This window comes from Podarcis gaigeae, assembly GCF_964106915.1.
Source record: "Podarcis gaigeae genome assembly, chromosome: 3".
NCBI lineage: Eukaryota > Metazoa > Chordata > Lepidosauria > Squamata > Lacertidae > Podarcis > Podarcis gaigeae.
In genome coordinates this window covers 71,847,867-71,873,539 of record NC_139680.1, presented here as the reverse complement: position 1 = coordinate 71,873,539, position 25,673 = coordinate 71,847,867, and the positions used below count along the sequence as shown (strand labels likewise).

At 40.2% G+C, this 25,673-nt stretch overlaps 1 protein-coding gene and 1 pseudogene across 9 annotated transcripts in view; both read left to right on the top strand.

Annotated features, from left to right (window-relative positions):
- Positions 1–24,884, top strand: part of LOC310841457 (uncharacterized protein) — a 50,474-nt gene extending 25,590 nt beyond the window's left edge. For 4 of the 8 annotated variants that reach the window (XM_083732573.1, XM_083732579.1, XM_083732572.1 and 1 more), the window contains 10 exons: positions 1,081–1,219; positions 3,069–3,163; positions 13,488–13,553; positions 17,430–17,495; positions 18,278–18,322; positions 20,721–20,818; positions 22,255–22,315; positions 23,448–23,647; positions 23,758–23,863; positions 24,388–24,884. In XM_083732573.1, the coding sequence (XP_083588699.1) occupies positions 1,081–1,219; positions 3,069–3,163; positions 13,488–13,553; positions 17,430–17,495; positions 18,278–18,322; positions 20,721–20,818; positions 22,255–22,315; positions 23,448–23,647; positions 23,758–23,863; positions 24,388–24,462 (951 nt within the window). In that variant the 3' untranslated portion in view covers positions 24,463–24,884. The remainder of the gene's footprint in view (positions 1–1,080; positions 1,220–3,068; positions 3,164–13,487; positions 13,554–17,429; positions 17,496–18,277; positions 18,323–20,720; positions 20,819–22,254; positions 22,316–23,447; positions 23,648–23,757; positions 23,864–24,387) is intronic. The other 4 variants (XM_083732576.1, XM_083732575.1, XM_083732578.1 and 1 more) reach the window with 4 other exon arrangements.
- On the top strand, positions 1,464–2,491 carry LOC310841572 (activated RNA polymerase II transcriptional coactivator p15 pseudogene; annotated as a pseudogene). Its single transcript has one exon. The product of its transcript is annotated as an activated RNA polymerase II transcriptional coactivator p15 pseudogene (transcript).
- Positions 24,885–25,673: the final 789 nt, after the last annotated feature.

Sequence of the window (25,673 nt, the reverse complement as noted above, 5' to 3'; positions counted from 1 at the left end):
TTTTCCTGGTCTCCTTGCTGGCCCTAGTAGGACCAACTTGGCCAGTTAGCCCTGATGATCATTTGATGTCTACTGACTGGGTTTTGTCCGCCCCCCCCCAAATGACCCCTGAATTTTTGAATTTTATTGATATTGATGCTGCATTTTATGTTGCATTTTATGCTGTTTTATGCTGTTTTTGTCACATTTTAATCAATGTTTTATATTTGCTGTCAGCTGCCCTGAGCCCGGTTTTTAAACCAGGAAGGGTGGGGTATAAATAAAAATTTATTAATTTTTTTAAATTCTTTAACTCATTTGCTTCCAACTCACTCACTGCAGAGAATGAAGTAAAAGTAGCTGAAGAGATGTCAAATATATTCACCTTCTGCAGAAAGAAAAAGAAATTTACACTCACGAGAGCCGATGAAGAAAATAAATCCAATTCATTCACTTGTTTTATTCTAGTTATTGTCTGTTTTAAAGGGGAAAATGAGTAAAGCTAGTCTGACTGATTATATTCATTTTTAAATTTGTAAATAAAAGTTTCTTTGAATAAATGCAGTTAAAAAAGGATTACATATTGTAACTTCTTTGACTGGGGTTTGTTTTAAACCAAGACAAACTATAAGCTGTATGCCCAAAACCAATATTTTAAATCAAATTGTATTTGCTTTCACTTAGAAGCCACTTCTGTATTTAGCACACAACATAAAATGCAAATCCTGTTAAATTGACAGGGATCAGATATATCCTGCTAATGTGATGGCCCTTAATCTGCAGGCAAGTAAGCAGCCACAGTGGGACTAGGACAGTCTTGTGCCCCTGCTTTTTAGCTAATGGATATGCCATAAACTGCAAAGAAGACTAGAGGGAAACACACAATTCAGCAATATGCTTCTGGTTTCATTACAAGCCTTGCAAAATCCAGTCTAACCAGCAGTTTCTGTCCACCATAAATAGCATATCCAAAAGTATCACAGTTCCCATGATTCAGTATCTGATTAATTCGAGATGTGATACTTGATAAAATAAACCATGTTAGATTTGATTTTGGTGCTATGCATATGCCTCTCTTATTCTTTCTCATTCTCTCCTAAGATTATAGGGTTGCAGAACGAATTAACTAAACTTGGAATCTTAAAGAACCAACAAGACAATGAAAAGTTTTGGAAACTCATCCAGGCAGGCATTCATGGTTCAAAGCTCAAAGAAAAGCTTCCAGATATAAAGGCAAAAAGCTGAGTATCTTTATAATGTTTTCATTTTAGAACAGCTAAAAATGTCTCATCCAAATAGGTAACGGTGTAGATTTAATGAACTTGGTGGGAAGCAGATTCATTCAGATCAGAGTAGTACCCCCAAGTACACACTTGTATTGAACAACTGCTTTCCCTGATGATGACGTTTTCCTCTGGCAGTCCCCCCCTCCATCAATTTTGTTATCCTAGCTAGGGTTTTTTTTGGGGGGGGGGTGTTATTTTTGAGATTGTACAACCAAAAACAGCAGAGTCTAAAACCCCACCTGAGAGGGAGCTCCAGGAGGAAAATTGCAGGCAGGAGAAAAGTGGCCTTCTCCTATCTGCCTGCTGTACCCTAGAAACTGCCCCCTCTAGATTCAGCTTTGCAGTGAAGCCCACTCACATCATAAAGAGCTCATAACGGATAAAAAAGGCAAGCCGAGAGGAAGGCAGTGAGAGCAGCGGGCTCTGAGTGGAACAATGTCGAAATCAAAAGAACTTGTGTCTTCAAGCTCATCTGCCAGTGATTCGGACAGTGAAGTTGTCAAAAAGGTGAAAATGAAAAAAACAAGCAGTGCCTGGAAACCCTGTTTAGAAACAGAAGACTGGTGAAAGCTCCAAAGGTGCTGCCTCCTCCAAGCAAAGTAGCAACAGAGATGAGAATATGTTTCAGATTGGTAAAATGAGATATGTCAGTGTTCGTGATTTTAAAGGTAAAGACCTAATTGATATTAGAGAATACTGGATGTATCAAAAAGGTGAAATGAAACCTGGCAGAAAAGGTATCTCTCTAAATCCAGAACAGTGGAGCCGGTTGAAGGAACAGATTACTGATATTGATGAAGCAGTAAGAAAACTGTAAAGATGAGCCAAGCAGAAACTCCGCTGTTATAGGTTTAAGTAGTTTTTTTACATGGTGGGATTCATTTTCTAAACTACCTGTTTTACAAGCTATTGTATATTTGGATTGCAAAACAATTTTCAAGATGAGCGCTTTTTAAATGTGCATTAAAAGTGTATTCTGGGTGAAGTTAAAAAAATAAAAAAATAAAGAGCTCATAACCCACCTACTCTCAGAAGCCAGAAACATCATAGCCAGACACTGGAGAGACCCGTCAGGTATCAAATGGACCAATGGTATCAAATAGTATGAGAAACAGCCTTACTAGAAAAACTAACCAATAAACTGAAACTGACACGGGGACAAATAGAGGAAGACACCTTCACCCTGGTATGGCTCCCCTTTATCACATACACAGCCCAACAAGACAGCAACAAGAACTCACCAACAGCATACAAATCAATATGGCTAACCTGATCCAAAAATACCCACCCACCCCACTCACACATGAAAATAAAGTTCACCACAGCCAATCACAAACAACCACACCCTAGGCCAACCCCAACCTCTCTCATCACCAAAGGAATACAAGCGAATAGTAAAGGGAACCCGCACAAGCGACGCTGACACAACCCCCCCACATCCACTAAGTAGAATAGAAACATTGCCACCCGACCCCACCCCCAATTACCATGCCCCCTCCACCTCTTTCCCCTTTTCTTCCTAATGTAGTACTAATGTCTCAACAAATGAAACTGATCTGTAGAAAATGTAACTTGAAAAAAGAGACATTGCACATACTTTTGTAAACCGCGAAATATTTAATAAAAATAAGTTTAAAACAAAACAAAAACAAAACTTTGCAGTGAAGAAGCAAGAGCAATTGTCATCTGGAAATACAAATTTGCTAGTAATATGTAATACATAACTTAGTTATTAATCACAACGTGTCAACAACAAATGACAAAAAACAATTTACTTAAATACTTTGTGTTTTTAATTGACAGTGTTAGCTACAAAGTCTTTGCCTCTGGTAACTTCAGCAAGAACCAGTCCACTCCAGCCTGTTGATGGCTTTAAAAACAGTAGCAGCCTGAAAAAAGTAAGCAAATACGTGTTTCTGTTTATAACCTTGGATTTCTAAGCACTCTACTTTATGAGGCTTCTAATTATAGTCAGCAGTCTTAACTCAGCTTGATGGGTGGGTGGGAGATTTCTCTGATAAGATGCTTCATGCGATGCTTAAATAGGCCTTAACTTTTCTACATATCTGAATGAAGCTACATTTTATAGTCCTGTAAAATCTCTGGCTTCCTGAACTGTGTTGATATCAGGTTGTGTCCTGTTGCTTTCAGTAAGTCTACTTTAAGAAGGATTCAACCTATAATTCACAAGTGACTCCCTCCAGGCTAGAAGATTTCCCTAAAATGCCCATAAGAGTTATTTACTCCTTTGATTCAATATTCTACATTTTTATAAGTAGATAACTCAACAATTGCTTTCATGGGGTAGGGAGCACAATTGTACACAAAACACATTTTGTGGAGGGCGCTCTGCTCAGTATTTAACTTCTTAAACTAGTAGTGGTGGGACAACCAGCTTGGAAGCATCTTCCCATCACTAGATACCTGTGTGTTTTAGGGAACACCTGTCTACACAACTTCTGGTGCCCTCTCTTGTTCATTACCTGGTATCAACAAGAGGTTCCGTGGCTAAGTCCTGCTTGAACCTTGATTCAGATTAAACCCTTGCTTTCCCTTTTTCCTCTGTGAGACTAGAACTGTTCTGCAATGGGTACTGTGGCACAGAGTTTCCTGTCAGAGGTGAGGAAACAGGAAGTATTTGCTGTGGTTAGGATGCAAAGGGGCAGGGGCTGTGCTAATGCCATTTGCTTCCACCATGGCGCTCAGGAGGGTTCCTTAGTTTCCTTTTCTGATCACAGAGCTTTGCACTGCACAAGAATCTGCTCCTTCAAGAATCCCTGTTTTTTAGGAGTGGTTTGTCAGGTGCTAGGTAGAGCTAAAGTCAAAAGTGGGGTGCGGTGACTGGGAGCTCTGAAACTATATTTCATCTTTGGACTCTCTCAGCACAACCATTTGGATTCTGCCTGATCTCTGCAACATAAATGGGAGATTTTAAAGAGTCCGATGATAAAATATAGGTGGTTTTTTTTAAAATATGCTCAACATTTGAAAAGCTTTCTGGCTCATTTAAACTGAGTTCAGCTAATACTATATACAGTGGTACCTATGAGGCCCTATGAGGAACGGCTAAGGGAGCTGGGCATGTTTAGCCTGGAGAAGAGGAGGTTAAGGGGTGATATGATAGCTATGTTCAAATATATAAAAGGATGTCACATAGAGGAGGGAGAAAGGTTGTTTTCTGCTGCTCCAGAGAAGCGGACACGGAGCAATGGATCCAAACTACAAGAAAGAAGATTCCACCTAAACATTAGGAAGAAGTTCCTGACAGTAAGAGCTGTTCGACAGTGGAATTTGCTGCCAAGGAGTGTGGTGGAGTCTCCTTCTTTGGAGGTCTTTAAGCAGAGGCTTGACAACCATATGTCAGGAGTGCTCTGATGGTGTTTCCTGCTTGGCAGGGGGTTGGACTCGATGGCCCTTGTGGTCTCTTCCAACTCTATGATTCTATGACCTCTGGTTATGAACTTAATTGGTACATGTGACGATGTCTTGTGTGAAACATGTTGTGCAGAATCTGTGGCCCGTCACATCCTGAAGTTTCTGAGCTCATGGGACAGCAGACAGAGATACCACAGTCGAGAACTCAGCTTTCTTTAAATAACATGTACTTAGGAGTTCTTAGGGGAGAGGGTGAGCAGTGAAGAAAATGTTAAAAGAAGAATGAATGATCCAAACTTGCCTTAGACCCTTAACCATCTCCCCTTGCCCTTCTCCATTTAATTGTGTACTGTTCACCAGCTGTGCCCTGAAAAAAGGATGCAGGGATGGCTGAGCTCTTCACACTTCTGTGTAATGATCACATCATGCTTCCAGTCCGCTGTACCAAGCAGTGTGCTTTGGGCAAGTTGTCAGGTTCCTGGATCTGGCTAAAGGGTTAATTTGCAACTTGAATTGTTTACTCTGGTATTTATTGCATTCTCTGAATTCTAACAAAAGGAGAGACATGATTTTGCAGTCTGACATGCCATTTATCATTATGAGCTTTGAGGTATCTAATAAAGTTTCTAAACTTTCTGGATAACTTGTTACATTTTAGATGACAGTTACCATGCTGAAGTAAAAAGGAGTACGTCAATATTACATGCTATGCCTCAGTAGGAACTTGCAGATTCACCTCAGTCTGTTCTTGGTGGGTGCTTAGAGAACATGAGACTCTTGATGCCCCCTGAAAGGTGACCAAGGAGCCACAATCTGGTGTAAGATTGAAGATTGACAGCATATTAAAGAAAGCCAAACAGACAGTGGCGTAGCGTGGGGGTTGCAGGGGGGGCCAGCCGCACCGGGCGCAACATCTGGGGGGTTAGGGTTAGGGGGCGCAAATCCACGGGTTAGGGGGCGCAAATTACTTGCCTTGCCCCGGGTGCTGACAACCCACGCTACACCACTGCAAACAGAATAAAGGTGGTAGAACATTAGCATATAATGATCATGTCCTGAAAAAAAGTCATAATCATAAGATACTTTCTGAGAAGAGCAAAATTTTCAAGGTCACCACAAACTGGAATGCTTGATACCATTTCTGACACCACAGTTGTATATAGAACATGGCCTTAGAGGAGCTTGGAGACAGTCATGTAGCCCATCAAAGGGGCACAATAAACAGGTTGCAGTTAGAGGGAGCAGATCCTGTATCTCACTCCAGCTGCTGGAGTTGGTAGCATTACCTCTTTATCCACCCCAACCCTGAATGCATTATTCACCCTCCTCCTCCTCCTCAGGCTGTTAAGTTTTGGAATTTGGAGGGGCATTAGGGTAGGTTTGGAAAAGCAGCACTTACCTCTTTTGCTTCTCCCCCTGAGGCCTCAGGGATGGATATATAGTCGGGGAGTGAAAAAGGAGTGAATTGGTAAAGCACTCTCCATTTCCCACCCTTGACAGGCGCTAAGCTGGTAAGAATTCTTGTAGTGAATTGGTTCACATAGCCCAGCATTTTGCTTCTGAAAAATGGGCCATTGGATACCTTTGAAAGCCCACAATCAGAGCATGAAGGTGATATTGGAGACAAATAGATGATTGCCCCAGCCCCAGGTGCCGGGAGGCGTATATACTCTGAATATGGAGGTTTCTTTTTAACCATCATTCCCTCTGTTTCTGCTGTTCAGGTTGTGGGTGTTTTGCTGAAGTAGCAAAAGAGCACCACTAAACAAGGAGATACTGGCTGGCTTGGGGAAGCCTCGAAAGCTTCCTCAAGTACAAAAATATTGAGGGAGGAACTAAGGGAGGGGGGACTTGACAAATAGCCCAGTGGCCAGAGAATGCTAACTGTTATGGGGAGGCTGGGAGGAGGAATTGAGTATTTTGGAGGAAGGCATGGCTGTCTGTCTGGAACAGAAACACTTCATACTTCAACATTTTCCTGCAGGTCCAAAATGTTACGACTAACAGCTGTTGACAAGACTTAATCCTTCATAAATTTGTCTTGCCCTTTAAAGATCTGTCTAAGCTACATCATCACATGTTCATGTACTGATATCCATAAATTAATTCCATGCCAGATTGGGATCAGTAGTGCTCCTCATTCCTGAGAAACTCCCAACAAACCCAACGACATTTTTTAGAATGCGAAGAAAACGTTTTACTTTGGGTCTGAAACTGAAATCTCTTTGGGACTTGCCTTAGAAATTCTTTCCTGCAGGTACTTCTGGGTGACTTCTGTAATTGTTTCCCAACGGAGGGAGGATTAGTGGAGATGTCACCAAACCGTTAGGAGGGCCTTGTTAGCCTTTCATCCTACCCCAGTCAAAGGTAGACCACATGGGCCCCTGTTTGCCTGGCCTAAGACAAATATATCTTGGCTGAATCCTTATTACTGTGTGTCTGAGGGAAGCAGGGGAAAGTGTTCACAGATACGTGAGAAGAAAATAAAATGGAGAAATGGAGACGCACCTTTTATATTGTTGGAATGCCTAAGGGCATCTTGGAACTGAATTCAAATCTTATTGGAGATTACAGTGTGATAGAAAGAGAGCTAAGAGCAAGAAATAAATAAAGCAAGCTATGTGCATCTAGCTTTCAGAAAGTCTTCCAGATTCAATCCCAGACATCTCCAGGTGGGGCTGACAGAGAACCTCCATCTGAAATCCTGGGGAGCTGCTATAAATAACGCTGACCCTAGAGAGACAAATGGTCTTACTCGCTGTAAGGCAGCTTCCTATCTAGCCAAGGCGAGTAAACCAAAGGAGGCCAAGCAATTCTGTGAACTGTTCCACCTTTCTATTTTCAACAACTGGAATCATCATCATAATAAATCTTTTAATTCGCTTTGTTTCTGAAATCGTGGCTTTCTGATATGTGCTGAATTCGGCATCTTGACATTGCTCATTTTTGAAAGAATTTATTCTTTACCAATAACTGTAGAGGAAGAAAATAAACAGAGTAAGCATTGCAAATAAAGTGAGGTTTTTTTCATTTAGGAAACAAACCATTCTTTCCCATGTATGCCAAATAATATTCAACTTCTAAAGTTGCTCTTTTGCTTCTCTTTTCATTCTACATGTTTTTGAGTTGTTAGACTCCTACTAAGGGGGTTAGAAGCTCAGTGGCAATGCTAGCAGCTAATTTTGGCAAGTCTTAGCCATTGACTACAGGCTGGCTGCTGTTGGAAATGTAATGTTTTATTAAGTGCAGCCTGATTTGACCCAGCAAAGCCTTTCTTATTCTGGGCAAAAGCTGGACATAGAGAGCTCCTACACCTGCAGAATCTTCTCCACCTACTGCAGTATTTGGTACTGCTTCGCAACAAGCAGTGAAAATGTTCACTTACTGGAACCGATGACTTGTAACCAGGTCTCAATAACTATTACACCAATGGATGTCTCTCTCACCCAAACTGATTCTCCTCAAATCCCTGTTCACCCCAGCCATTTATGCACATTATAGACAAAGGAGGCTGAGGAAATCTTCTCTCCCCAAGTCGTTTTAGGGTTATTTACTGTATGCGGGGGACGCAGGTGGCGCTGTGGGTTAAAGCCTCAGTGCCTAGGACTTGCCGATCGAAAGGTCGGCGGTTCGAATCCCTGCGGCGGGGTGCGCTCCCGCTGCTCGGTCCCAGCGCCTGCCAACCTAGCAGTTCGAAAGCACCTCCGGGTGCAAGTAGATAAATAGGGACCGCTTACCAGCGGGAAGGTAAACGGCGTTTCCATGTGCGGCTCTGGCTCGCCAGATGCAGCTTTGTCACGCTGGTCACGTGACCCGGAAGTGTCTTCGGACAGCGCTGGCCCCTGGCCTCTTGAGTGAGATGGGCGCACAACCCCAGAGTCTGTCAAGACTGGCCCGTACGGGCAGGGGTACCTTTACCTTTACCTTTACTGTATGTGTGTATGCCTGTTTTGTCGTTTTCCCTCTTAATCCAAGTACAGTTAGCCCCTCTTCCTCCTCTCATTCAGAAATATTATTCTTGAGAAATGTGGCCAATATAGCACAAGAAATCTGGTGCAAGTCTGAGCTTAGTTTGCATTTTGGAGGCTATTTTCTATTCTTTCCTATGTGGTTCACCATCCGAGCCTGTGGGACTGGCTTTTAAAAGCTATAGCACTCATTCAAATGTCAACCCACTCTTGCCCAGTTTTTGAATTTGGTTTCTGCTACTTGTATGATCAATTTGTAGGTTGAAGTTAGTGTGATGGACCCGGGTTCAAATCTCCACTAGCTATGAACCTCACTGGGTAACTTTGGATCAATCACTGTCTCTTAGTCTAACAGGATTGCTGTGAAGATAAAATGGGGAGGAGGGCATCCATGCTCACTGCTTTCAGCTCACTGGAGGAAAGGCAGAATGTAAATGTAATAATAATAATAATAATAATAATAATAATAATAATACTTTGTTCAAAAAGACAGAAAATAATAGGTGTCTATATCTATTATTATATTCAGAGCATCTGTTGTGTTCCATATTGCACTGTCGTTTGCTGAAGTGCAAAGTAATTGTTAATTAGATGGTTAAGTAGATCCCAGCTAACCTGTAAAATGAAGTACATTTCAAGTCCTAGACCATGTTAGTTGCTCACATATCTAGGTAGCTAACTAGATACACAAACACACACAAACTGTGGAAGAGTAGTTACACTGAGAAGTTTAAATCAAGTGCCAAAAATCCATCTAAACAACTTTATTAAAAAATATTTAAACTGGTGAAGCGTAGATGGGAACTGGGAGCATCCTTGGTTTTGTCTGCCTTGTGACCTAGGGCCTGAACATTTAGTTGTGAAGGCATCACTAATGATGTGCTAGTTCTCAAGGATGTATCAGAGTGCTGCAGCTAACACCCGATAATATCGCTCACTCCAGTGCTGGCACACTTTGACTGCTTAGTGCAAGAATCCTAACTAAAACAAAACAAGTGGTCGTCTTCTCATAAGTATCATATCCACTCACCTCTAGAAACAAGAACTTTAAAAAGAGCAAGCAGTGCCTTTAGATATTTGGTTTGGTTTTGTGGACTTGCTTTTGTCTTGACCGTTGGCATTCTTTTGTAATTTTGAAATGAGGTTTGGTTAGTTTTGGACTCCTCCTTTTATAAAAACCTTTCACTGTATATGATGTATAGAGCCATATTCCTTTCTTGCTGGATCAAAGCTGTGCTGTCTTTGTACCCAGTTCTTCATTGTCCTGTTGTTCGGAACAATGATTCTACTGGAAATGGTGTAGGGGAGCCAAAGACTAGATTTGATCATCTACTATGCCACTGATTTCTTACCTCCAAATTCATACATTATAGATTGTTGTTGTTGTTAATTGACCACCCTTCATGGTGAAGGCTTTACCCTAAGGTCCCAGCATGGGTTACAACACTAAAAAAACATAATTAAAAACTGTTTAAAACAGCAATTTAAATCCTTTCTTGCAACTCTGCTAATATTCTTGTTGTGTTCTTCAAGGAGACTGATAAGATCTGGTATGAATTTTCTTAAATGACCTCCTTTTGTTCTTCTCCTGGCTCCCATTACAAATGAGTTCACCTTGCCCCCTTCTGTGTCTTCACTTCCATCTCTTCCTGTGTTATTCTTCCCCTAACCACGGGTTATTAAGCTGTATTATTAAAGTGGCTTTTTAAGCCAGGATCCCTGGTTCAAATGTAACACCAAGCTGAGATTCTTTAAAAGAACTAAACTCATCAGAAGTCCTCCCCTGCAGGGTGGAGGAGAGTATATGAGCCCAACTTTTCACTTGGGTTCATTGGTGTTCATTCACATCGTGCTGAGCTATGCTTTTTGTATAACTGGGTCAGTATCAACTTTCAACTAGCTTTTTCTCTAACATTTTCTTTAGCTCTTGCTTCACGTCTCCCTCTCCTTGAAGGAGTCCAAGTATTTCAGCATCTATTCTTCTTGTTGCCCTCTGTTCTGGGAGGTCTATTCTAACTCTGTTTTTTCATCTCATTCTGTGTAAGATAAGGTTAGCGTAAGCTAAAACTAGGCCTCTGTCTCTGTGTCTCCACCTTTCTCAACATTTTCTCTTGAATGGCTTACCATAATCTCAGTTTGAATTTAGACAAGAATACATCCCTCCTTATACTTTTCCATCACTACTCCAAACATCACCATTCACCAGTCTTCCAAATAAACACAACTCTGGGAACCCATTGATGCATCCTTCTTTCTTTTCCTGTCTGTCCTTGTCCAGTGTTGCCATTTCTTCAAAACTTCTAAAACTTTTCTTCTTTTTCTTTTGCATCTGTTGCAAAAACAAAAGTTTTTTTTTTTAAAATAAACTCTTCATTCTTCGGCCATCTTTTACCTGAACAGTTACCATCTTCATTTTCACATGTATCAGATATTGGTGGGGTTTTTTTAATTAATTCAATTATTTATTATTATTATTAGTAGTAGTAGTAGTAGTATTAATAATACCCCGCCCATCTGGCTGAGTTTCCCCAGCCACTTTGGGCGGCTCCCAATCGAGTGTTAAAAACAATACAGCATTAATTTAAATTACATGCATCACAACATGATGAGCTTGAGTTGTTGTGCATAGGTTTTGTGTAACCTCTGGGTTTCTTTTAACTCTTATTTGTAGAATGTGAGGTGGGGAGGTAGAAGGAAGGGATGGAATATGGGATGCTTCTCAAAGAGAAGTTTATTGTTTGTAGAACAACAGTAAAATAGATGGCCAACATGTGGCACACACTCAGGAAGACTAATATCCCATCCTCTCTTTGTTCAGCTGTCTTGTGCTTAAACTAAACAATCTGCTGTAACAAAGATGTTTGCCATGGCTCCTGCATGCGTGCAGAGTCAGGATACAGCAGTCTTGTGACTTAGGAGTTGTAACAGGAAACCTAGACTTGCGGACTTCATTCGTGAAACATTTTCCAATAAAGTTGTTTTTTGCAACTCAGGAGAAATTTGTTTAAAAATTCAGCTAGTTCCCCTGAGTTACAATTGTGGCATCACGGTTTGGGATGGTATAAGCAAGTCAGGAACAAACTAGCTGCACATGTCAGCCTTTTTGCAAAATTTGATGCTGCCCTGATTTGTTTATAGCAGTACTAATGATATCAGTTTGCATGGCATTCTTTAACTGAAAAGAAAACCAATCTGTGATAGTCACACATGCAATAAAATCTCTGTTTTGAAACCTTAATTTTTCTTGCAGTCTTGCTCAGTTTATTCTTTCTGTCTCGCTTACGATCGCTGCCCTGATTTCACGGAAGTGCAAAGAGACCTATCCAGTTGGCCTTGCCCCTTTGGTTAGCCATATTCACATATATGCTGCAGCCATGTGGGGGCCACCATGGGAAAGTGGCCCCCATGTGAATCGTGGGTTGTGTGAAGAGGGCTAATACATCTCACCACATATCTCATCCTTCCTCATGTTCTGTAGGAAACGCTGAAAGAAAATGCACAACTCTCTTTCACTTCCTTTGTTCCTGTTTCCTTCTAACGTTTTCCTAAGGCTCTGGGAAGTTTGGATGCTTTATTCCCAATACTTAACACCTGGGCCTTTCACTTTTGTGCATTTTTACACCAAATATCCAGAATATTAATAAAGTGATGAAAAAGTGTAGTTTCTACATGGCAATTACCAGGTAACATTTCCCTCCATCAACTGGAAGAGTGTTTAAAGCAACAAACTGGAAGTGGGGGAACTGGCACGTAGCAGAAGTGTTGGTAATAGCACTGGGGTAGGATAGGTGCTACAGCCATTTTATCACCTCGAGCCAATCGCCACTCTGATCCAATTACTGCTCACGTGGGCCAATTTCTCCTAGTTGTTTGAGCTAGCAGCAGTCAACACTGAAATTCCCACTGCCTCCATAGAGATTGTGAATTGTTGGGTTCTATTAGTCACATGTCCTGAAATGACCAATACCCCCCCCATATCTATCAGTTTAGTTTGACTGTTTTCATTTGCACCAGGGCTAATTCAAATTTCTATTAAAACGCATCACTTTTCCAGGCAGAGTTTGATATATATATATTTGCACTATGAACAAGAAGAGCTAATTTATCTGATTTTTTTTAATCCCGCCATTCTTTCTGGTCATTTCATATTTTTTATTGCCTTCTATAGTTTGTTACAGAAAGGTTAATCCTAGTCACAGTTATAAATATAGGAATCCATTTGAAAATGTATCTTGAACACAGAGTCTGTGTAAGTCCTGTGTATAAATCTCTCACCTAACATCCTTAGATGGGAAAATAGAGTGAAATCACTGGCATATAAGAACTCAGTTTTCATTCACTGGAAAAGTAAGATCTAGTAAATATTATTATTGTTCACTTTATTTTGGTATGCTGCTTCATATTTTAGAAAATCTCAAAGTGGTTGACATCACAGCAAAAAAAACAACATTACATAAAAATACAAATTCCAAATTCAGCTGCTAATCATCATTATCCGCATTTTTAATAATATAATTAAGTAGTAAATATCTAAACAATGTACATAAGTCCATATATTTTTATGCTATAGAAACAGGTGTTCCTTGACTTGTCTAACGTGTTACAAGGTTTAGGATTATATTAATGAAAAATAAGATTTATCCCTATTTATTGATGAATAGAGTCTTCATTCTTCCCCGTCTGCCTTTTCAGCTAAATAAGTTAAACAAGAACCATAAATCAGCGTTGTTCTCTGTTTTGGTTATTTGTAGTTTTCAGCTTTGAGGCAGGTAAAATGTTAAAATACTATGCATTTAATAAATTCATCATAATATTGTGAATTGTGTGTGTGCTGAGCAACAGAAATCCAGCATTTGATTCCCCTCTTATTTTCATACAGAATACAGATTCTTTGTTGCCATCTTTTGACACCTGCCAGTCTCCAGCTTTTCATGAGAGGAAACAGGTAAAGACCCAGCAAGAAACTGAGCAGATGTTTTCAATGGTAGGTGAGAAAACCTCAGGCCTTCCTGTCCTTTAAAAAGATTAGATTAGAACAGGTGAGTTATACTTCTGGTGCTCCTACAATTATTCTCCTGGCATTGCAAAACAGTTCAGTAGCTTGCGTGGGAACTGTGTTCAAAATACTCCATTACTCTGACAACAAATGCACAGTTTTGTGACATATTTGGTACATAGAAAGTACCAGATTATAGTCTGAGTAGCAATTCCCTCTGTCCGCCAGACATTTTTTAAAAAAATATTCTGTCAAAAACTGTAATTCACTGAGGACTATTGCTTTTCTCAGAATTCCATCTAGAGCCTGTTTCTTATGTTCTTTATTTAGGGCTTCCTGTCTCTAAGAAATTCCACAATTTTATCAGATCAACATTGCCCTCATTTCCCATCAGTTGACATTGCAGCTGATGACATATGCAACTTGCACCCATAGCAGCACAAGGGAAGGGGGCATCTGAGAGAAGGTTACATACTTTGTTCCCACATTGCCATTTGCGTGCTGCTATTGGAGTATGAATGCATCCATGAGAAATGAAATAGGATGAACCAACAACAATAAATGTTTTTGGGTGCAATCCTATTGTCTCTAGGAGGGCACTCCAAGGGCCATAGGATTTTGCAGAACTCCCTTTCTGCCAGCAGAAGGAGCTCCAGAGGGGGACACCTTGTTGCAACTACTAAAACCTTAGCAGCTGTCCCTCCTCCACCGCTGGTAGGAGGAGGAAATAAAGCTATTGGGAAGGTGGGGCCTTGGAGTCCATTGGATTCAAAGCCCTCCTCCCAACACATCCTAGGACAGGTTGAAATCCTCTAGCCTGCTCTGTAATTAAGGTGAATCTTAAATATGGTATGGCTTGTGCTAGTTTGAATTTTCCCTTGTTCTCATCAGGCTTTGTTTGCAAATATTGTTTAGTAGCCAGTTGGCCCACACATTTCTTTCTTAATCCTTTTTTGGTAAATTGATGACCCGAGAGGGTGTGGAACTCCATCTTTCCCAGTGTCGTTGTCTGATTGCCTAGAGTCAATTCCTACTCACCCATGGTGAGCAGGAAAAGGACTTTGTATACAAGCCTGCATTAGCCATGCAAATATTTCTTTTATGATCCATAGATTTTAATAGCTCTTGCTAATCCATTGTAATGATTATTGATACCTGTTTTGAACTAACCGCCAGAAGTGGCTTGTTGAATAACATTCCATGCCAAAATAATTTATTAATAAAGAAGACGTAATTATTTCATTTTATTACATAACTGACCAAAAGAAGGGAGTTATTTTAGTAGCTTAGACTGCATGCGAGGCTTAACTTTTTGCACCATTTGGCAGAGAGGTATGAGATTTTGTTTCTCACAAGTCAACATTACCATTTAGCTGCTCAAACAGAGAATAAGATCATTACTTATTTCTAGTGGATGGGTAAATACGGGTAAGTCTGGCAGTCAAGGAGAACTGCCAGAGCAATGACTCATGATAATATTTTCCTCTTTTTTCTGAGAATCCCATTTTCAATATCTCACAGAAAGGAGATGTGGAGCCAACATATAATCTGCCCTGTAGCCTCTCTTGCTTCCCTTCTCTTTGCTGTGTGGTCAGAGCCTTGACATTAATGCCATTCCTGGTGGAGCCGTTTTCATAATTTAGTTGTATACCTTTTTTCAAACATTCAATGGATTATCAAATAGAATATAAAATACAAAATTCCATTCCAAGCAAGGCTAGCTGGCACAGAAAATTTATATGCACACCATTTTTTACTTATTCCCTCTGTCTGAAGCACTGGGTGCCTAGTTTTATTTCCTGCATATATATGGAGAGAGAGAGAGAGAGAGAGAGAGAGAGAGAGAGAGAGAGAGAGAGATAAACACAGACACACAAGCCCTATTTTTCTCTTGGGTTTTTTTTTAAAAGACTGTATTCTGAAATAATATGTTCTGGTGATAACACTATTAACAAAACATTTTTAAATCACTGGTTTTTCATTCACTTCAGTGCAGTTCAGAGGAGTGCACACTCAAGATGACAGAGGGTCTTTTTTTAAAAAAAATTTGCCACTGACTCATAGCATGTAGCAGTTGCGGTAAAATCAAAACTACTTTTCCACTGGGAATTAAACGTGAGTAGTCCGATTCAGCTAAAGCTAGTGGTTATTGTGAATCATTGAAAGCCTTCTAAGTTAGTTCCTCTGGTTTTAGTGAGGCCTTCAGTATAATTCCACACATTAACTTGGAAGTAACTATTTTCACTGGGTCTTACTGCATAGTAAACACGTTACAACTTCATTCAGCCTCAGTCACAACTAACTTTATTTGGATTGTAGGAGAGTTGTGTTAGGCTTCAGAAGAATAGATTTTTGCCTGCCTCCATCCCTGCTTCCAGCAGACAGTGACACCAGCCTAAACAACTTGGAGTTATCATTTGATATAGACATTTGCAAGGTGAAGTTAACGGGAAAGTAAAAGTCTTCGCTGTTGTGTGACTCCACTTCTATGTCTAATTAGAGTCTCAAAGCATTTTAAAAAGCCATATAAGGTGAATCATCTCAGTAAACAGCCCTTGACGTGAAAAACCAACACCTTTGCGGTGGGGAGGATACCTTTGCAAACAAAGAAAGGTGGCTTTCTGCAGTCAGCCCTTTTCTCTAGCAGCACAGCATGGGGTGACGGAAAAATCATTAACAGGCTCATCCTGCACTTTTCCCTTTTCCACACCTGCATACCACCATCCCCAATGCTGTAGCTTTATGGGCCATGAGGAGGCAGATTTGCCGCCATGAAACTCGGGAGCAAGCTGACAGCTGCAGAAGAGCAGACACTAAAATGTAAAGGAGAGGAAGGGGAGAGATCACCTTTGAAGTCTACCAAAAGAAAAAGGGAAAACAGAAGGACTTTGACCATTTCTTTTTTTAATTATCTGTCTCAGGTACATTAAGATATGAGCCACTAGGGCAGGGTTTGTTTTGTTTTGAAATACGCATGTTACAGTTATGTGTGGATTCATAAGACCCTTCAAAATTAAAATTAAAATGTGCATTTAAAAATTACCATAGACTAGTGAGGGAAATAAGCCTTTTGAGCTAAAAACAGGTTGCATCATGGGGTGAAAATAGCAGCTGGGGGATTTTTGACAGGAAAGTGGATCAGGAGCAGGGCTCTGCAGCTGTATATCCTTCGGAATAAAAGTGAACGTATTGAAGACATTTTTAAAAAAACACAGAATTAAAGCAATGTGTAGCTTGGTCTGAGGACGTCTGAATATTTTCAACTCCTATCCTGGGTTATAATTAATTTACCTTCTTTCCCTCCCACCCCATCACTTTGAATAATGTCACAGAAGTAGATAATAGTTGCAGTGCATTAACCTGAAATTATGAGTCACACACCTCAATAAGAAAGACTGCCTTATCAATGAACTCAAGGTTGGCCAATATTAAGATGTCTTATTTCCATGGATGCCCTCTATTGGTTTACTGCAGAAATGCATTCACCAATAAATAATTATTGAACAGACAGCTTCAAATATTCTTGAATGCTGCCGGAAGTCAAGTGATTTACTGTTTTATTCCACAAGAGTAATTACTTTCGTGTACTGCCTTGCCTAACAGTTTATCTTTCTTACATCTTCATAGACTTTAATGGCTTTTTAATAATAATAATTAAAAAAAAAACCGTCGGCAGAACCAAAGAGGCAGCTGTGTTTATTTGTCACAGAGCAAAAACAGAAAAGAAAAATGGATCATATGGTTGCCTTTGTAACCTCTTTTTTGTGGTGGGGGTGTTTCCCCCTTGCTTACAGGTGGGTTTCTCCCCCAATTTTCCTCCCACAGTTGCTGCTTTCTTGGCTTTCTGAAGTGCAGAAAAGACTTGGAGAGCCATCTAGGACTCAGCAGGTGGTGAGTTCTTTCCTGTAATCTTTATCAGGCTTGCCCCATCCCACCTCTGTCTTCAGAGGAAGATAGTAGTAATAGTTGTTGTTGTTGTTTTGAGGTGAGGGGGGACACGGGTTAGTGGGGGAAGTCCTATTTATTCTCTGTCTGGAGAAGCCAGAGTGCTACAGTATGGAGGAGAATTTCCGAAGAGTCAAGCTCAAGCTGAGGCCCAAAGGAGGAGATAGGGAAGCCTTTATTATGATAATAGCGATGAGCTGGGTAAAAAGAGCTCTCACAATGGGGCTAGGCTACTGTGCCTTCAGCTGCTTCCTGCTAGGAAGATTCACAAGTCTCCTTTACATAGGATGATTAGAGAACTACAAAGTCAAGGGGAGTGGTGGGTTTCACTCTCTTATCTGGAGCCCATCCAGCTTAACAGTTCTGACTCTCCAAGACTGCTGCTTTTATCAGCCCAGCCTGTGAGGTTATATTAAATGATAAATGTTTGGCACTCAATATAGTGTCATTTACTCTCCCAACCCCCCCTAAAATCATGGGTCAGATACCAAAAAGCAAACAAAGCCCTTTGCACTACAATTGATTTTGGTGGGACTTTATTTAACAGCAGTAAAACTAGGACGCAGGCATTGATACTGTTTAGTTTGCCTAATTGTCCATGCATCCTTCATTGTAAAGAGGGGTGAGGGGAATTAGTTAATTTTGGGGAAGTTTGCTCCTTAACCATGCCAGGGGTGGGTCAACATTGCCTTTCTTTCAAAAGGTTCCCCTCTTGCATTTTCCTCCAGGATACTCAGCCTCCTCCTAAAGGTGTAATCAGGCTTCCTAATCAGTTATGTAGATAGAGAGCAGGTTTGGGGCTGCCTCCCATTTAGGACTATAAATCTCGGCTTACATTGATTACCTTTTCCTGTAGGTCTTTCTTTGAAACCCTTTTATATTATTACTGTTTCATCGTTTAGATGATTTCAGACCGCAATGTTTCCCAAGGAATAAGAATCGAGCATCATATGTATTGTTATATAAGCATGTGGGTCACAATAATAGATTAATATTGTTCCTGCATATCAACTCAAAGTATTGCAGTGTAGCTGCATTGATAGATTCATTGGATTTTATGCAGTGAGAGTGAGAGACAACAGTTCGTCCTCTTTAAGTCGTTGAAAAGTATAGCAGATGTTTTGTTTTGGCCAATTTTTCCTGTTGAAATTCAACTGGATGGACAACGTGGGCCTTTCAATCATACAAGGACAGAATAAGATTTCTGAAATTTTTGGTAGAGGGTAGAAAACTATTGCATTTTAAAGTAATATACATATGACATACCTGTCTTTATTATTTTGCTATTCAGGTCAATAAAAATGTTAAGTAGTATGGTAAAATACATTGACTATCTTGCACACGGTCACACTTGGTGGGTGCCACTGAATGAATGAAAGTCTTCAATGGAGGTCTGAAGTTTTGAAAAGGAACCTACTTCAGCCAAACCCTGTTCTGTTAGTACGCCACTGACATCTTACAGTGCCATCTTAACCACGTCCACTCAGTCGCATTGAATCCAATGTTTCTCGCTCCTAGGTTACTGGGGTTACAACTGCAGCCTTAAATAAGTTTTGAATAGGAAGTTATCTTAGGCCCTTTGTAGTGGTATTGCTTTAACAAGAACATTATTTAGTATAATAATGAAATAGCACTTGAGAATGTTCAAAACACATCACGTTCATTATCTTTGCATTCCTTACGAAACTGCCCTGAGAGGTAGGCCAGTATTATAAATACAGATGAGAATCAAGGCTGATAAATGGTGGTTTACCTTTGGCTTTCTAGTCAGTTGGAATTGGGCCAAAGTTGTGATATGCTTTAAGCATATTCTAGAATCTAGACTTGGCCAGTATCTTTGTAGACCAAACTTTGATGTTATCCCAAGTGCTTCATCAGACTAGATGTTAAACAGAGAAATTGGCTTGGGAGGGGGGGCAAGAAAGAGAAATGCAATTAAGCGTCTCAAAACTTCCCAGGCCCACAATTTACACTGGGGATAAAAGAAAGTACTCTTCATTTTATCCATTTCCATTGCCTCAAGGAGGTGATGTTTATCTGCACAGAGTTCCTGACTAAGGAAAGTTTTGTTCCTGAGAAAAGCTTGCAATACAATTAAGGATGAGATGAAGGAGCCAAGTTGTGAATGATCTACAAACAATTTATTCTGAAGTACTGCTGACATTGGTTGCTTTACTGTACATATGGTTGTAGAGCACATATATTTGTAGATAGAATTGGACTTTGCCCATGAATGCAGCTGTAAGTTGTATGCCTGCTGCTATGCTCACTTTGGGTTGTGTCAAATGCTGCTGTTCCGCTCATGCAAGAGACTTCCACTTGTGCAATGGGACTTCCCCTCTCTCTCCACCCCCAGCCCCACACATGCCCTCAAAATCTTCTCCACAAGGTTGGAGAACCCTCCAGATTTTGGGAGCACACAGGGGGAGGAGAGGAAGGGGAAGTCTTGATGTGTAAGTAGAACTCGGCTGAGGCAGCTCTGCATACAACCCTGTGACTTTCCCCCGCTTTCTTTCTGAAAGCTGCACACACACACCCTCCTCAAAACTTCAAGTTCTCCATACAGGTCATCCCTCCAGGACATAACATCTCAGTAGTACTGAAGCAGGCTGCAACCACGGTGTCACTTTCTGTTGGTGGCCAGTGATGATATTCCCATTCTTGTGGTGCTTTCCAGCATTTGTAAATACTTTTAGCATTCCTCTCCTTTGCTTATCCCTGAGCTGATTGAGATGGAACAGAGCCTTCAAAGCTCATTCACCTAACGCCATTCTACATGTAGCACCAAGTGAACAAGCCCTGAATGATCATTGGGCTCACATGCTCTCTTCTTCTCCCTTTGCACACTATATTTCTCTCCTTCCTTTCCTGGTTTATGTCACACCAAAGTCCATAATTCCATTGGAACTGGCAAACTCTGCAAACTGCTTCACAGAGACAATTCTCATGCATTCCTTATGTCATCCATTAAGTAAGGCTGAGGCTCCAAAAAATGAATGTGCAGATTGTCGGGATGTGATTACATGCTGGGAGATGATATATTTATTAGATATTTTCCTTCCTTCCTCATGTTTGTGAGTTCAGCAGAGTGCCATCCCTTTGCAGCTTAAAGGGAAAGCTTAGATAGGCTAGTGTATAAGCTCTAACATGCTTTTTTATTATTACTGACAGAAGAAAACATGCAAACAAAATCGGAAATATGAGCAGCAACTTCACTCATTGCACCATATATATTATTTTTCTCTTCTTAACATGGCATTATCCAGGAGGTGAGTTTGGTAATAACTTTGCATAACATAGAGGCATTTGTCTAGTATACCACTTTATAAATGGCTTTTATGACTCTGTGCTTAAACTACCATGCTGGCAAAGCCTATTGTAGTTTTGCCAAAGCTAAAAGAAGCCATTTAAGGATCACGGTAAAAAGCAGTTGTGATTTCATGCAACTAATTCCCATAAGTTATCAAAACTTACTTCGGAATAAACCTAGCCAGATTTGAGTTTATTATGGAAAACAATGCTGTCTGTTCAAACAGTTGTTGCATTAAAAGCTTTCAAAAGAGGCTTTAAAAATGTATAGGCAATGAATAACAGAATTTTTAGAGGCTATAAGTCTTTTTTCCAGAAGAGTTAGGGTGAAGCATTAGCAACCAAGTCTACCAGCAATCATCCTAAGAATTCATAATCTGTTTTCCTGAAATGATGGTGAAGACTGTTACGGTCACAGCTTGCAGCCTTAATAAATATCTAAAGTAATGTTCATTCAGTGGAAGTAAGCAATGAAATAACAAATTTACAGTAGTTGACCATCTTTGGCTGAACTTTGTAGCCAAATCAAAAACCATAGTTCTCTGTCCTTGCTCCTTCTGTTTCTGAGGTTTTCTGGCCTCACAGCTGCTGAGGAAGGTCCTGCCTGGGCAGCAAAGAGTTTGCCCATTTGCTTGCTTCTTTGCTAAATAAATAAAGCCCCTCCTCCCTTGCCCTGGACAGGCCTGATACATTCTCATAATAATAGAGCTCTAAAAGAGATTCTTTGGACAGTTTCCTTTTTGAATAGTAGCAGGTGGGATTGTGTATAATACATAGAATGAATGTTTATATGTTTCCTTTTAGCAGCTCAACGGATTAGACAAAAATTCATTGCACAGCATGTGGGGACCAGTGAGCTGGGGATCACCTACACTAAAATGAACTTCAGCCTGTTTTATTTTTGTGATGCTCAAAGTTTTTAGCAAATGTATTTTGCTGACTGGCTGTCTTGGTGAACTGGCCACACTTGAGGATAGCCTCCTTATTGCAAAAATGGTGGTTGGTGGCCAGTGATACGTATATTGAAGCCCACATCAGTTCACAGGAACAAGAAGGTACCGTTCAAATTAAAAATGACTCTTCTTGCATTGCATTAGCCACATGAGAGAGAGAAAAAGAGAGAGATGGTGCCAAGAAAAATTCTTAGGATCAGTTGTGGAAGGATCAAACTCTAATGAGATACTTTGCGGGCAAAATGTGTAACTCTACTGTGCCCCAGAGCAACCATTGGCTTCCTTGCTTTCATGCACACTTAAAACAATTATAATGCATTGCCACTAAATCAAGTAGATTGTGGGTGGGAACTAAAAGCAGCTAGGACAATACCTGCTTTATTTTTAAGAATCTATTATCCATGTTTCTTTTCTTGATTTGTTTTTTGTTTGGTGCTATCTAGGCTCCTAGAACAAAACGGACAGTTTACAGATGTCAGAACACAGCAGAGTGTGCATGATCTGGTTAGTAATCACAACAATGAGCTATGAAAAATGTTGCATTCTATGCAGGCAAACATTATTCGATATGCCTTTGATTTGAATTAGGCCCCTGTCTTTGTTTATGCCACTTGATACTCTATGTTGTTTAACCTAAAGGTTATAACACTAAAGTAAACTTGACTTACCTGTGGAGTTTTAAGAAATAATTCCCCAAAGTGTGTTAATGGCATTTAGCACTTAAACGCACCAGTGGATGTTGAACTCAGTACTGAATCGCTGTTCAAAGAGCACACTTTACCTGGGATATAACCACATGGAAACTTTGTATTTAGGAAAATAAGGAACCTACATTTACTGCAGGAAATATGTGCTCAATAGGAAAAATTCTAGTTCTAACCAAGTAAGGTGGAGAATGCCAGGAGCTTGCTTGTGTATTTTAGCAGGAAAGACACATTGTTTTGCCGCCTGAGGCGAAATGGGAAAGCATTGCTCAGAAAATGCACCACATGCTGTCTTCCCCCACTTGCCTCCCCCGCCAAAGCCTTGCTTACATGGGCACAGCTGTAGCTTCTGGGTCTGTTTTGCAAGAGCCCTGAAAAATGTCACAGCAATCTTGCCGGAACCTGGATCCTGTTGCAGCTGATTCTCCTTGCCTCTCCGGCATCAGTGCAGCACGTCCCAGAGGCATCCCTTGGATTCTACCACCTGAGGCAGATGCCTCAGTCTGCCTTATGGATGGGCTGGCCCTGTTTGAGATTGGTCAGCAATTGAAGCAGCAGGGCACAGCTGACAAGAGTAAGAGTTTTCACTACCAGTAGGTGAATCTTAGAAGAGAACCAGAAAAAAATGCCTGAGAGATGGGTGTATTAACAACTACTACAAAATGATAATGGGAGCCATCCCGATCCTTCATAACACACACACACACCCCGACCTGACACTTTGGAGGTTGTGTGTGGTCAACTGTATTAAGTTAGAAGTATCCACAGTTCTCCTCTTTTAAGGTTCAAATAGCAGTAGGTTTGAGTTTTGAATTTAGTAAATAGGATTGTTACATTTCATGTTAGACTCATTTTTAATCATTTTAATTGCTTCAAAATGACATTTTTTTAAAAGCCTTGCATTATACTAATTTTGTTTTCATTGTCTCAAGATGAATTATTTGTATCCAAATTTCCATCAACGATCTGGAATGAATCAGAGCAACAGCTTAATAGAGGAAAACTTGGTTCCATCTTTAGTAAGTAGAAACCTGCAGGAAATGCATTGCAAGGACTCCACCAAAACATTAAGAATTTTGAAAGAAAACAAAAAGATGTTGAAGCAACATAAAGATAGAAGTGTTCTTGAAATGTGAGTACATATAACCTGTAGACTGAGGCTTGTGTCCATTCAATCTTTTACCTGGTAGATGGATATCACAACTTAAATAAAGTTGTAATTTCTAATAATGTTATTTTCAGTTTCCCTGATAGAGTTGAAACTCAGAACATCTCTACCTTTGCCCAGCCTGAAATGGTTCCTGTGCCTTTAACTCTGGGAGATGTTGCTCTCTATGCTCAAGTTGTGGTAGGTTCATACTTCTTTCTTCCTTTCCTCTATCGAGTCCATTACTTAGTATGATGTCACTAATTCACAGAACCTGGTTTATCAGGTTCATCTAAAAGAAACCTTATTGGAAAGGAAACAATGGGTCTTTAATGTGAATGGGCATTCTGTAAAATAAAAAAATGCAGTTTTCATACATCTCTTCTCAATGCTACTATAATTCTGTACAGACCAAATTTGCAGTACCTGCCATACATTTCAAATTAATCTAATCGTGTATATGTGTGTAATTTTTTTTTGCAATACAAGTCAATTAGGCCTCTTATCTCAGAGGTAAAAAAATATTTTTTTGTGAAGTACAACATGCTTTTTCCAGCCATTTATATATAGGATCAGTACTATAATTGTTGGCATTGTAAAACAGCTGTTGCTCAAGCTTATATTACTGTTCATGCGCATATGCTATTTTCTTGGTTGTTAAATTGATCATACCATATGGCGTAATTTATTAATATACAGCTGAACTGTACATTGTTGCTTTTTAGGAAACCACACCATTAAACACATATTGGACAAATTATGTTGAGAATGACTCCATCATCAACAGTGAAAAACAGTAACTACAAGCGGGATCTTTTGAAAATAATCTACTCTGTAGATTATTGTGATTAGTGTTGAGATTGGTGTGTGTGTAAGTGTTCCCCTACCATCCCTTTCTTTACTTAAAAGTTGAGAACATTTTTGAAAAGATAACTATATAACTTTTATTAATGCATAGGGTTCTTTTTTTCTTTGTTGAAATATTGGGCTTTGCAATGTATTTCCCAAAAAAATGTGATTTATTGTTATGCATTTATTCTCTCTCTCTCTCTCTCTCTCTCTCTCTCTCTCTCTCATAACTCCATATGCAAGTCTTGTTTTAATTCCTAAAAAACCCCACAACCCTTTGCATCCTTTCCACTGTGTTGCTTAAATCTGTAGGGGCATCAGTTGTGATAAATACTTTTTTTAATAAATAAACTACGCCACTTTTAAATTCCAAGTTGTGCAAGATAATACTATCATTCTTTCATTAATTAAGAGGATGAAGAGCACAAATGACTGTTCCTTCCATTCCCTACTCTTAAATACGTTTCTTTGCCAACATCCACATGTACTAAGGACTCTTCCCAGAAACTCTAAGGTTCTTTCTTCCACCACCACACCAGTGCCAGAGGGCACAAGAGACAGACCAGCCTTGCAGGAACACACACGTCAGAAACCGAATGTGGCAACTTTAATTGCGAGATCATCATTTCCAAAGGGACTTGCCTATGATATGTTTACAAGAGTATTTTATTCCCTAATAGGCTTCAGTTGGTGCTGGGCTAACACACCAGGTTACCTGCTCTCTGCTCTAGGTCTTGCTCTTCAACCTTAGGGGTCATGTGGGAGTTCCACGACTGGAAGCCACTAGAGAGCAATTTGAATTGGGGCCAAGATGCAGGGGGCAAGGGCAAATCCATTCCAAGACATTCGGCTGCCTGAGGCAAAAGACGATGAGTGGGCACACACAGCCAGTTCTATGTGCAAAGACTGACTGGACTGGTAAATACATCTGACTTGAGCAATGACAACAGTCGAGCATCTTCCAGTGCACATGACCTCCTCCCCCACGCCAAAGCTTTTTTTTTTAGCTGTGAAGAGAAATATTTATGAGCTAAGCCTGTAGATTTTTCACTGTATGGCTAACAGCAGAGAAGATAAACTTTCTGACAGTTTGTGGTAGCTTCCCCAAAATTTACCTGATCTTGGCACTTTGCAAATTTAATTAATTATGCCCTTTAATACC